This window comes from Asterias rubens, chromosome 8 (genome assembly GCF_902459465.1).
Source record: "Asterias rubens chromosome 8, eAstRub1.3, whole genome shotgun sequence".
Taxonomy (NCBI): Eukaryota; Metazoa; Echinodermata; class Asteroidea; order Forcipulatida; family Asteriidae; genus Asterias; species Asterias rubens.
The window spans coordinates 7,580,480-7,593,551 of NC_047069.1; the positions used below are offsets into that span (position 1 = coordinate 7,580,480).

The 13,072-nt window shown below is 38.8% G+C and overlaps 1 protein-coding gene across 1 annotated transcript; it reads left to right on the top strand.

The window, feature by feature from the left end:
* Nucleotides 1-2,395: 2,395 nt before the first annotated feature.
* LOC117293549 (cyclic nucleotide-binding domain-containing protein 2-like) lies at nt 2,396-12,674 on the top strand. The gene is made up of 13 exons (XM_033775909.1): nt 2,396-2,466; nt 3,787-3,919; nt 4,851-4,925; nt 5,724-5,815; nt 6,315-6,477; nt 7,097-7,180; nt 7,740-7,946; nt 8,245-8,359; nt 8,724-8,858; nt 9,601-9,659; nt 10,431-10,559; nt 11,514-11,657; nt 12,531-12,674. Exons 1-13 carry the CDS (start codon nt 2,396-2,398, stop codon nt 12,672-12,674), a joined length of 1,551 nt encoding a protein of 516 aa, XP_033631800.1.
* Nucleotides 12,675-13,072: the final 398 nt, after the last annotated feature.

Sequence of the window (13,072 nt, forward strand, 5' to 3'; positions counted from 1 at the left end):
CAGGAATATTCTTCCTTTCCAGAATCATAGTTCTAATTTTGTGTATAACGAGATTAAGTAAATGGTTTGTTTTGTGCTCGTCCCGACGTTGCACGTAACCGTGTGCAAAGCTCATTGGTTTGCCTAATAGCATCTTCTCCAAGGTAAACTTGGTTTAATTTACTGGCAATTATTTGTGTGAAGCTTGTTTGGACTGGCAACAGAGCACAATAGAAACTATGAGCAATTAAATAATAAAGAATTCCATAATTTCAATTCAACATCACATTGGTCATTGTAGGACCCCTATAACTCTATGACTCCCAACGACTGAAAAGAACAATACAAAAATTGAGGATCACAGAGCAAAGTGAGGGCGCTATGCCAACTTAACGGTCTCATTTTTACTTCACTATAGCGGGGACATAGACAGATTCAGTCCTTACATGTTGTAATGTTGTCAACCACTTGGTTTAAGATTTTGCCGGCTACAGTCTAGGATGCTAGATTCCCCCTGTAATAATAGTGCTAAAATGAGCATGAGCTGATGAGAAGGTTTTGACAAAATTGGTTTGGGACAACTTTTTAGCCCGTTGAAAATCACGACCAAAAAGAGACGGGGGGGGGGGGGGATAAGTTGTTTGGTGGTCATAGTCAAGCAGTTTCTGCTTGTTACGAAAATACTAAAATAACTATTCCTTGATGAGTAAACTGTTGAAAAAAAGTTGAACAAGTAAAGGGTTTCTGGTTTGAGGCATTGATGGTGGGTATTAATATTTGGTTTGCAGTAACACCATGTATCTACTTGCCAGGTAGAATTTGTTTTAGAGAACTGTCTTAAGTTATTCTACTACCGCGGAGTAGATTTATTGGATTGTTCGGGAGACTTCCCAGTTCTGAAAAGAGCTGTCCTGCCTTTAAAGGCAGTGGACACTATTGGATATTACTCAAAATAATTATAAACGTAAAACCTTTATTGGTGAGTAATGGGGAGAGGTTGATGGTGTAAAACATTGTGAGAAACGTCATCCTCTGAAGTGCCGTAGTTTTCGTGAAAGAAGTAATTTTCCAGGTTTAGAACTTGAAGTCTCCAAATCAACCATCTAAACGCACACATCTTCGTGTGACAAGGGTATTTTTTCTTTCATTATTATCTCGCAAGTTCGATGACCGATTGAGCTCAAATCTTCACAGGTTTGTTATTTTATGCATATGTTGAGATACACCAACTGTGAAGGCTAGTCTTTGAGATTAACCAATAGTGTCCATTGCCTTTAAACTACTCTGGGCGGAATGTGTAGAAAATAAACTGTAAGTTATATATTATGCTAATAGGCCTAACATTTTAGCCAGAAAACGTACGTGTTATAAAGAGAAGTAAAGCAGATTTGGATAGTATAAAATGCATTTGGAGAGTCATTTCACTTCAAAGTACTGCAGTTATGGAAAAAGATGTTATTACTTATTCTCCCCATGAGTTTGAATATGAACGCTTCTTAGATTGTGTATTCCTAAAGGGATTATTCTTTCTACCTGGACATTACTAGCACAGGAGTTTCGAGGATAACTCAAACGAAAAAAAAAAAAACACATGTTGAAATAAAATGTTTACAATTGTACAACTCTATTATATAAATAATAGATGTTAAATTTGCATCGGGGATAAATAATATTAAAGCACTGTATACTCAGTACTAATATGAGTTTTGTGAAAAAAAATAAAAAAGACTCGGGTGGGATTCGAACCCACGACCTTTGCAATTCTAAGGCAATGTCTTACCAACTAGACCACCGCGGTTGCCCGGTAGTTAGAGGCATTTCAAATCCTATGTTTTAGCAGCAGGTACTGCAAACAATTTAATATATGTTAAATTTGCATCGGGTGATCGGGGATAAAGAATATTAATTTGGTTTTTACCAACATATATCGATGTGTGTTAGCACTGTATATTCACTACTTACCCGAGTTCGGTTTTATACTATATGATTAAAACATTAAAACAGTCCAAAAACACCAAAGGATGACAAAGCCTTTAAACATCTATTTGTTGGATAATTGCTTGAGGTGGTAAGCGCCTAAAGGTTTTGTTTTTTTAACACCAAACATATAAAACAATTTTTCAAATTAATTATTGCGACGAGAATCATTATTATTTAATTTGTTTTTATATTATCTTCAATTATTTTATGTTTAGGAGGGTGCCTGTCTTTGCCGTCGATCTTTCCGATTAAATAAAACATACAAGATGGAACAATAAAAATATTGTCAAAAAAAAAGACAAAAAGTTACTCTGCGATTTGTCAGGTATTCAGGAGCCGCGATTCGGGTTATTCCCCCATTGCAATGTATGGTCCGCGCAACACATACACCACAAACAGAGGCCCCTTACCGGCTTCCATATAGCACCCTTCTGGTATGACAACCGACTTCACAGTATATCCTTCCCTATCTCTCAACCCTAGCAGTCCTTGCCCCCCTCGCTCAGGGTAAACAAAGCGGCTCCCAAACCATACTGGTGTCTTTCCCAGTAATTAATGCCTTGTTTCGTATTATTGCGAGGGGCCGGGATCGAACTCGGGACCGGTGGCTCATACCGATCCGGAATTCAGAGACAGTACCAGCGCCTAACGAATCGCCCTAGCACGTTGGTGCTTGCCAGATCCGATTTTAATTCTTATAAGGCAAAATGAATCCAGGTGCATTGTGGGACGGTCGTTTGATCACTAAGACGTGAACAGAAGACCATAGGATACGTTATATAGTGTTCCCTGACAGCACTACCAGATTAGCTCAGTGAGTTGTGGCGCAGTGACTGCCAAACTTCAGACGACGTGTCTGAGTTCGAATGTCGGCCTCGCCAAATTGCTATTGTTTTTTTTTCATAAAAAATTTATATCTTTACCAACAAACTATAACCACACTGGAGAATAAAAAAATTCCTCATCCTAAACGGACAAGAATAATTTCATTTTTATTTTACATAGTTTAGTAAAAAAAATTATTGTACTGTGTTTCCGGATTGTATTCGGAATTAATTAGTTTTTACCAGGTTTTAATTTAAAATTAAAATATTGTTATATTCAGCAAATAGGCCAGTTCACGCACCGATGTCAACATAAACACCACAAAAAGCCTTGACATGTCTTTTTAAAGGATTTGTTTGTCATTATATTTTTCTATTGCAAGTTTAAAACCTCCATGGAGGCCCTTCAACTAAAAAGAACTATGAATAAAGTGAGGATCACGGAGCAAAGTGAGGGCGCTATGCCAACTTAACGGTCTCTGCTCCGCAATGGAGGTGAGGGCGGGGCGGTAGCAGAATCCCCCCACCCAAAATATGAGATCAAAACGTACAAGATGAATGGTTCAATACATCAAAAGCCCCCCCCCCCCCACCCCATATGTCCCCCTATGACCTTTATTCTGGTTTTAAGTTTCCTTTTAGATTTAGTATGATCATCATAGTGAAGAACAGGTTTAGGTTTTTTTCAGGCATACTTAGGTGAAAAAAAAAGGTTTGTCAAAGATCAAGAGTCCTCTATCTTTAAATCAGAACAACTACAAAGCATGTTATACTAAAAACAACTATCAAGGTTTAAAAGCACTAAACAGTTCTGAAAAGAACTCAGGGGAGCTGAAGGTAGGAATTGATATTCCTCTTAAAACAGTCAACATTGTAGGATGGAGGGAAACATGCATCAGGCAAGGAGTTCTAAAGAGATGGGATACATGCAGTAATGTCTAAGTTTTGTTTGTTTGTAAATAATAATTAAGATAATTTTGAAGGCATTTTTCGTGTGATTTAGGTCAAGCCGTGACACGCACCGACCAGCAGAGCTGGGCTCCCTGGCTGACTTCCAGGACGAGTTGGATGGCAACGGTGCATTACGTAACTCTGGACTAGTGTTTGATCCTACGTACTTCAAGGTCAAGAAAGAGGTAGGGGAGTAAAGTAGTAACCCATCAAAACAATGGGTGCGTTCGTTTAGCTTCCCTGCATGGGTCGACCCCGGTGTGTGGCGGTTTTTTTCCCCAGGACGAACGTGGGTAATTATCTGCACACGTTCGTCCTGGAAAAAAAAAAACCTCCCTATGTAATTGTTCTTCCCAGATTCTCCTCCTCGAGATAATGTTGTCCTCCCTCCCAAAACATACTGTACGGTGAATTGTGTACAAATTTCATCCTGATGGCGCCCTCTCTTGATTGCGTTTCTGATTGGGAAAACTAGGACGACAAAAACTACAACTATACAACAGAAAACACATTACCAAGCCCGATCTCTCACACTCTGGCCCATCACTATGGAACGAACTCCCCACTAAACTCCGACAAATCACTACCTACTCCAGCTTCAAAACCCATTTGAAAACTTATTTTTGTGCTTATACTCTTTGCACTCTGGCTTCGACACCTCTCCTACGCCAGGAGTGTCTTTTGGACAGACATGGCGCATTATAAATTGCCACTTTTATCATTATCTGCAACAACGTCCAAAAAGACAAACCTTGGCACTATCGCGACACCCAACAAAACACAACAATTATTTCATTCATATGTAACTCACAATATAACAACTCAAAAAACACCAACATTGTTAAAATCCTCCTGCGAAAAGTTAACGGTAGAGGCTATACCACAACACCTTCACGAGTGTAACTCAAAATAGCAAAACACCAACGACCCAACAAAACACAACAAAAAGCAGCATGAAACATGGCTAAATTTCTCCTTCAAAAAGTTCAAGTACTATCAGGTTTTTTTTTTTTAAAGTAGGCTTTACTACAACAATTGAACTCTATGTATCTCAAAAATAAAGATTTCCATACGATCCTAATTTCTCTATGGATTTCATGTTGTATTTCCAAACAGGTTCAACTCAGCACAGAAACCAAGAGAATTCTAACTCAATATCCGAGCGAACGATCTGCAGAGGATATGCACATGGTATAATCAAAGCTTGATCGTAAAGGCACTGTACACGTTTGGTAATTGTCAAAGACCAGTGTTCTCACTTGGTGTATCCCATCATAAGCATAAAATAACAACCGTGTGAAAATTTGGGCTCAATCGGTCATCAAAGTTGCGAGAAAATGATGAAAGAAAAAAACACCCTTGTTGGACGGATTTGTGTGCTTTCAGATAGGAATAAAAGACATAAAGCTAGAAGTCTTTTATTATTTTAGTGAGAAAATACCTCTTTCTCAAAAACTACGTTATAGATCAAAGGGAGTCGTTTCCCACAATGTTTTATACTATCAACAGCTCCCCAATGCTCGTTACCAAGTCAGCTTTTGAGTCATACTTGTTATGAGGAATTACCAAACGTGTACCTTCCCTTTCAATTGATTGTTTACAACCACTTTCAATTTAGTTTATATCAACTTCATTCACATTGTAACAACTAAATTCTTGATTTAATTCATGGGCACAATTTCATAAGCACAAAAAGTTGCTCACCAGAACAAATTTATGCTTACCGGATTGAGGTTACCAGTCAAACTACCATATCACTTGCACAATTTGTGACTGATATCTTGCTCATTTCTGCTTGACAGACAATTATTTGTTAAGCAATACTTTCTGATTAAGCAGCTCTATGAAAGTGGGCCCTGGTGTCTGCATAAACTTGATCTGATGTGTGGTGCTGCATTTTTAAAACAATTTTCTTGTCTGGTTCACGACTATTGTACCCCCGATTCTTGAATTGTAAAATGGAAAATGTTATTGTTGAAACATATGCAGGTATTAATGGCTCTGAAGAACGCCGTGCAAGCATTCGGGGAATTCCCGATAAAGATGCAGGAGTCTATCACGAGAGTAGGATGGTACGAGAGGTAAACTCACTCAAATAAAACCTCAAATCAATTCAGCAATAACTAATTTATGCAAATAAAATTGTGAGAAACGGCTCCCTCTGAAGAAACGTTGTTTTTGAGAAAGAGGTAATTTCTCACACAAATAATTAGAAACTGTCAAGCCGTCGATTACACCAAACTCTTCCTAACTTAGGATAACGTGGACGCATTGAGCCAATCTTATAAGTTAGGACGGATTACTCGTACTAACTCCAGATGGGATTAATTCCAGTGTTCGTGATATCGACTGTGTGCCTTTAACTTTCTAATCAGACTAAATTGGAGACTTTCTGGGACGATAGAGGCCAGCAGACTTACCGGGTAAATCCATTGTTCTCAGAATTACGCGCATGTTCAGAACTACGTAAACAATGGAAATTTACCCGGTATGTCTGCTGCCGCCTAGCGTTGGAAAGTCTCCTATTATGCGATGAACCTTCCGTCAAATTGAAAACCGTCTTGTTTCCCCCCTGCTCAGTTTCAACGCCAAGCGCGTGATCATCCGGCAGGGCCAGACGGCAGAGAGTTTCTACCTAATCCTATCAGGCACTGCAGTGGTCACTGTGTCGTCACCTGACCCTGTGACGTCAGAACCAAACATACAAACCGTGGCGTTTTTGAAAAGAGGAAACAGCTTTGGGGTTAGTGTTGTTTGTTTGTCTGTCTGTTTGTTTGTTTGTTTGTTTAGATGATCTTACCGTCATGGGAACTAACTCGGCAAACTTCCAAAAGGGGATATAAACGCAAAGCTGGCAACGGACAATCTATCTCATACAAACATTGGTTTAACTTCTAAGATTATGAACTGCACAAACCAAGAAAACGGCAACACTCTAGTCCTTGTAAACTCAGTAGTTAGCTTAGTTAGGATTCGAACCCATAACATTGTGCTTGCAAGTCATTCAGTCTAGCTTCACCACCCTGCTGCAATCTTTGGCAGGTTACCCGAATGCCAAATAGCAAAACATAGTTATAACTCTCATTTCACCAAAGGGTGCCAGACTATTTCTCCAGCCAAGCCTCTTATATCAGGGCCTATCTTCCCAAAAAAGTTGAAAGTCAACAACCCCCAGACCACAATTGGGCACACTGGTTCCCTTTTCTTGGGACTCTCAAGTCTGTCGGAAAAGAGCAAGACACTAAAGCCACTTGAGGGTGGCAATGAAGGGTTACAAGTTTGACTCTTTATTGCCGAGATTGTCAGTAGTAGGTCTAATGTGTTAAAACATTCATTCTAAACCGTGTTATATTTGTACACAGGAGCTGGCTCTGATGCACCATGCCAACAGAAACGCCACTGTTTCATGTAAAGATTCAGTAGAGCTACTTTCAATAGACAGAGAGGTATGCTAACATTACATTCGTTGTTTAATCAAAGGCACCATTTAAACACTTATAATTGTCAAAGACCGGTATTCTCACTTAGTGTATCCCAACATAAGCATAACATAACAAATGTGTGAACATTTTGAATCAAAAATTGCACATCGAAGTTGGAATAATTATTATCAAAGAAAAAACACCCCGCGCACAAATTGGTTTTCTTTCAGATGCCTTATAAATCAGGCCCGAAGTCTTTTAATATTTGAGTGAGAAATTACCTCTTTCTCAAAGAATACGTTACTTCCGAGGGAGCCATTTCTAACAATGTTTATATACTATCAACAGCTCTCCATTGCTTGTTACCAAGTAGGCCTTAATGCTGACAATCATTTTGAGTATTTACGAAGTGTACAGTGCCTTTAAAAGGCTTTTAGATGAAACATGAATTTAACATGAAATATATCCATTGACTGTGTGAAGCACGTTTATGACTTACATTGTGCTTTCAATATTATTTTGTCACTAATGTTCTCGATAACAAAAATGTGGAACTATTTTCACTGTCTTTTTGAAAACCCAGGATTTCACTGACATTTTCATGCACCGCAACGAGGGTGTGGAACCAGACTTCATTCGGTATCTTAGAACAGTGGATGAGTTGAAAGACTGGCCGGTGCACAGACTACCACACGACGACGCAAGCACGTGCCTGTTCACCTACTTCCGGCGAGGCGTAGTGATATGTAAAGACAGTAATAATTCGGACTGGATCTACGTCATCAAAACGGTAGGTCCGGCCAGACAAATTGTTTGGACTAATACTAATAGAAGCGAAGTTTTCTTTGTTGTTTTGCCGCTGTGTATATTAAAGTTCAATACACACAGATGGTTTCATTTGTTTATAAATACGTGATTCTAACAACTGAACTGAATTCGACATCCACCCCTCATTACAATTCACTTAAAAAATAATGTCCAGTAGAATTATTGTCCGACGCTCTTATTTTTGACTGATTTTGAGCAATTGTGGGTAAGGAATTATTATCATGAATAAGTAACTGTTTATTTGTATTGGTCCAACGTAGGGGACATGTCGAGTCTTGAAGAAGTTGAGGGCGCCCAAACGTCTCTTCAAGGCAAGGGCTGATCTTATAGACGTGTTTTACTCAGTGCCACAAATCGATAAATACAACAATAGAGGTGAGTTTAAATGCAATGGACACTATTGGTAATTACTCAAATAAAAACTTACTTGGAAAAGAGCAAAGGAAAGCTGTTGATAGTAAAAAATAAATATTAAAAAAAACATTGTGTGGAACGGCTTCATGTGATGTGTTGTATAGTTTTTGAGAAAAGGGAAATTTCTCAGTTAAATATTAACAGACTTCAAGCCTTCTATTACTAGGCATCTGAAAGCACACACATTTGTGCAACAAGGGTGTTTTTTCTTTTATCATTCTCTTGCAACTTTGATGAGCAATATTGGGTCAAAGTTTCCACCGATTAATTATTATTTTTTAGACAAGTAGCCTAACGGTACTGTTTTCTTATCTTCCCGTAACAGTTGCTTCACCACCATACGATGGTCGCAGATACTGCCGGACATTGCCAGAGAGAAAACTCGAGTTCCATAAAGAATTCCGCAGACCCAGCAAGTACACCAAACTACCGAACATCAATCAAACCGCCAGGACCGAAAGTAAGAATTCCTAGTTCATGTTACAATTGCCAATATATACCTGAGCTCAAAGTAAAATTGCATGTTTAGAATTGTCAAGGTATTTTGGGACCTGAGGCCAAAATACTACTCATCAATTTTCTCTGCCAAGCAAATATTGAGTGGGGCACTACAGTCAAATTTAATTTAATTTTGACTGGTAACTTATTTCTGTTGAGCACTACTTTTCTGTGCTTAGCAAGGTTTTGTGCTAACAGGCTTTGAGCCTTGGGCAAAAACAAGTAAGGATAAGTATTTCATGTTGGAATTGTCCAAGTATACGACACATAAAGACCATTGATAATCCTCTTTGTTATGCAGACCATTTTTCTTGAATAAATTAAATCCTGCAGGGTTCCATTGTGGTCTAACAATGATTGAAGAAAACAAATTATGACATTTTTATCTTCTTCCATGACTTTCAGAGAACCAAACCAGTTGCAATATGAATATAAAAAAAATACTTCCGGTATAAAGTTGTTAGATTTCTGTAGTTTTTAGACACATAACAATAAACACACAAAGCAATAAAATAAATTCATCACAATATAATTTGTCAGTAACTCAGTAGTAATTTGTATTGCGATATCATACTTGAACGACGATTGACTTGCATTTAAAGATCAATCTTAGCTCTGTGTGAAATTGGCCCCATATGGACAAGCATGCTGAGATATGAAATTATCAGATAATTGTAAACTGAACTATTAACTATTTGCCACAGGTGCAGTGTTGTCAGAAACTCCGATAAACGAGTCACCCACAGATATGGTAGACAAAGTGGTGAGTTCTCAATTAAACTTTGAGTGTTTTGGTTTGGGTTAGGGCTTTGGCTACAGTTGGATCGCCATGGTAACATGTGTTGAAGCATAGGCTGCCCTTAGCAACAGCCCTAGTAACAGCCACAGACACCAAATTGGACAGGGTCTTTAATTAACCAACTCAATAGTCCTTGAGACATATAGGTTGCAGTATCAAGTCTTACCGAGTACTAGGGTGACCGAGTAGTACTCAAGTTAGGCTATCGAGTAAGAGTACAAGTAGTCAAGTGTTTTTCAGTTAGGTACCAAGTATTGTTGCATTTGAGTACAAGTACTTTGGCAATTGAGTATTCAAGTACTTTGCAGTTGAGTATCAGGTAGTGCCGAGCACTAGGGAGGCAGAGTAGTATTCAAGTTTGAGTACTTTAGGCTATCGAGTATGAGTACAAGTACTGCCGAGTGCTAGAGAGGACGAGTAGCATTTGTGTACAAGTACTTCTGCTATCAAGGATTCAAGTTTAGTTTAGTATCAAGTACTACCGAGGTGGCTGAGTAGTAATGGGTACAAACACTTGGGCCATTAAGTATGAGTATTAGTGTCCGAGTAGCAAGTTTTCTGAAACCCGAGTTCTGAGTTCATCAGTAGAGAACAATTTTTTACAGATTTCTTATGTTTGATGCATATATATGATGGGGTACATCAAGTGAAAAAAACTGGTCATTGACAATTACCACAGGTGTACCGTGCCTATTAACATGATTTTGAATTTTTAATAATTTGTTTTCCATACAGCAAGATCACATCGATCTGATTCAGGACAAGTTGGAGCAAACGAGGTTCGAACCACTGGAGTGCGCTACTCCATCCACCGATAAGAAAATCTTCATTCAAGTCCAGAAACTCATAGAAAAAGACACATTTGTAAGTACCAAACATTTGGAGAACACCACCCCCCCCCCCAGAACAATTAATTGGCTACGCAAAAAAGTGAGTGGGTACCAAGACCAATTTCAAAAATCTGTTAAGCAGAAAATACTGCTTGAAACTTCTTTGCTTAGCAAACATTGAGTGGGGCACCAGTCACAACAATGTTAAGTGTGCCTGGTAACCTGTGTCTTGTAAAGCAATACTTTCCGTTGCTTAGCATTTGTTTGTGCTGACAGACTTTCTGAAATTGTGTAAATGATGTAAACTTCATGGAATGTTGGCTAGAAACCTATTCTGCTCAGCAATGTTTGTCTTTGCTAAGCAAATTTGTGTGCTTACAAGTTGTTTGAAACTGGACATTTTCATAGAGCTGTTCAAACAGAAAGTAAATGCTTAAAAATGTTTTGCTAAGCAAAAGTAAGCAGGATACCAGTCACAAATGGTACATGTAATTGTGTGCTTAAAGGCAGTGGACACTATTGTTAATTACTCAAAATAATTGTTAGCATAAAACCTTTCTTCGTAACGTGCAAGCTGTTGATAGTATAAAACATTGTGAGAAACGGCACCCTCTGAAGTATCGGTAGTTTTTGAGAAAGAAGTATTTTCCACGAATTTGATTTCAAAACATCAGATTTAGAATTCGAGGTCTGGATCATCTGAAAGCACACAACTTTGTGCGACAAGGTTTTTTTTTTTCTTTCATTGTTATCTCGCCACTTCGACAACATTGATCTCAAATTTGGACAGGTTTGTTATTTTATGCATATGTTGAGATACAGCAAGTGTGAAGACTAGTCTTTGGAAAATTACTAATGGTGTCCACTGTCTTTAAAGCAGCTCAATGAAATGAGACCAGGCCCTGCGTGACCAGTAGTGAATAATTAAAGCCACACTTTGCGTTTTCTTATTTCTAACACCTTGTTTGTCTTCTTGGTGTGTGTCTAGGGATTGAAGCCGCTGGTGTTTGGCCAGACAGAGGGCGCCCCAAGCGTCACCTTAATATCAGAGGGGGCAGAGTGTGTGGTCATATCCAAGAGGTTCTTCCTACATCATCTCAGTGAAAAACACAGAAAATCCCTCGGCAAAACGGTACGTTACACTAGTGTGAAAGAGAGAAAATTACACTCTCATGTCCGAGTGGTGTCACTTTCGCTCTTTTGAGAGTGGAAGTCAATCTGTGTCACTCTTTTTGAGTGAAATTGGAACAAACTTTTTCTCTGAATCATGTTAAAAGTACCCGTCTTTCACTCTGAAATAGTTGTTGTTATATGGCTCTTTGTAAGAGTGGTATGGCGGACAAAACAAGTGGCCTTTTACTCTATTCACATTAAATCATAATAGCTTAGGTGTGTATTGGGGGGAAATTTGAAGTTTTTTTACCCACAAGAAAATTGGGTTACCTCTTACTGTATCAGTCTGCATTTCTGAAGTAATGTGTACTGTGTGTCTGCAGAGACACAAGATTTCCCATGCTTTCAAAGTAAAAAAAAAAAATAAAAAAAATGAAGAAAAAATGTCGTCAGTACCAAGGCATAAGTGAACCTTTCTCTTAAAATGGAGTGTGGTTTAACTGTTCTTTACCAGCTGATGTAGCTCCACCAATAATTTTTTATTAATTTTGGTTTTTACCCATACACCGATGTGTGTTAGCACTGTATACTCAGTACTTTCCCGAGTCCTGTGAAAAAATATCACAGCCATGTTACTCGACTACCGAGGTTGCCCGGCAGCTAGAGGCAGTTTGAATTCTATGTTTTTCTTCTTTCTTTTTAACTGCACTGTAAGTTATTAGTGCACTTGCTTTCATGTCTTGTCATTTGCGAGCCAACGCGTGCATGGACGCAGTACAATTTTGCTCATGTAATTGAGTCAGTACTTCATGGTAGAGGAAGAAGAATTAGAAAAAGTCTCATTAGTTACAAAGGAAAACTAACAATCATTACATAATGTGTATAATTTCAGTTACGACCCTACCCCTCAGATGAAAAACTACAGGAGCAGTTACAAGAACAAACCGACTGGGATGAGTTTAAGTGTCACATGATGCAGAGATTGATCGATACACATGGGAAGAAATCACCGCAAACCGAAAAGTTCACTTTGTGAGTTGACAAACTTCCCCCCTTTCGATTGAGGGAAGCTTAGACATCACTACCAACAAGCTTCAACTTTTTATTTTCTTTTTTTATTTTATGCAAGTCGCCCGACACACAAGGCCTGAAGGCCACTTGAAGGTGTGGGCTACAATTATTTTTGTCCAGAGGCCGTTGCCACCTACTCCTAGGGCTGAGACAGGGTTAACCCCTTTACAGTCCATACGGATGTAGGCTTGGGTATCATCAGTCCGAAGCCTGGCCGGTAGAGCAGAAAGCACTGCCTCCCCAATTTTATGTAGCAAGTGTCACGAACGGGATCCGAACCCACACCCTGCTGATCAAACACCAGTGCTTGAATCAGGTGCTCTTAAACTTGTGATATGGAAACAAAACCAATGCCAACAATTT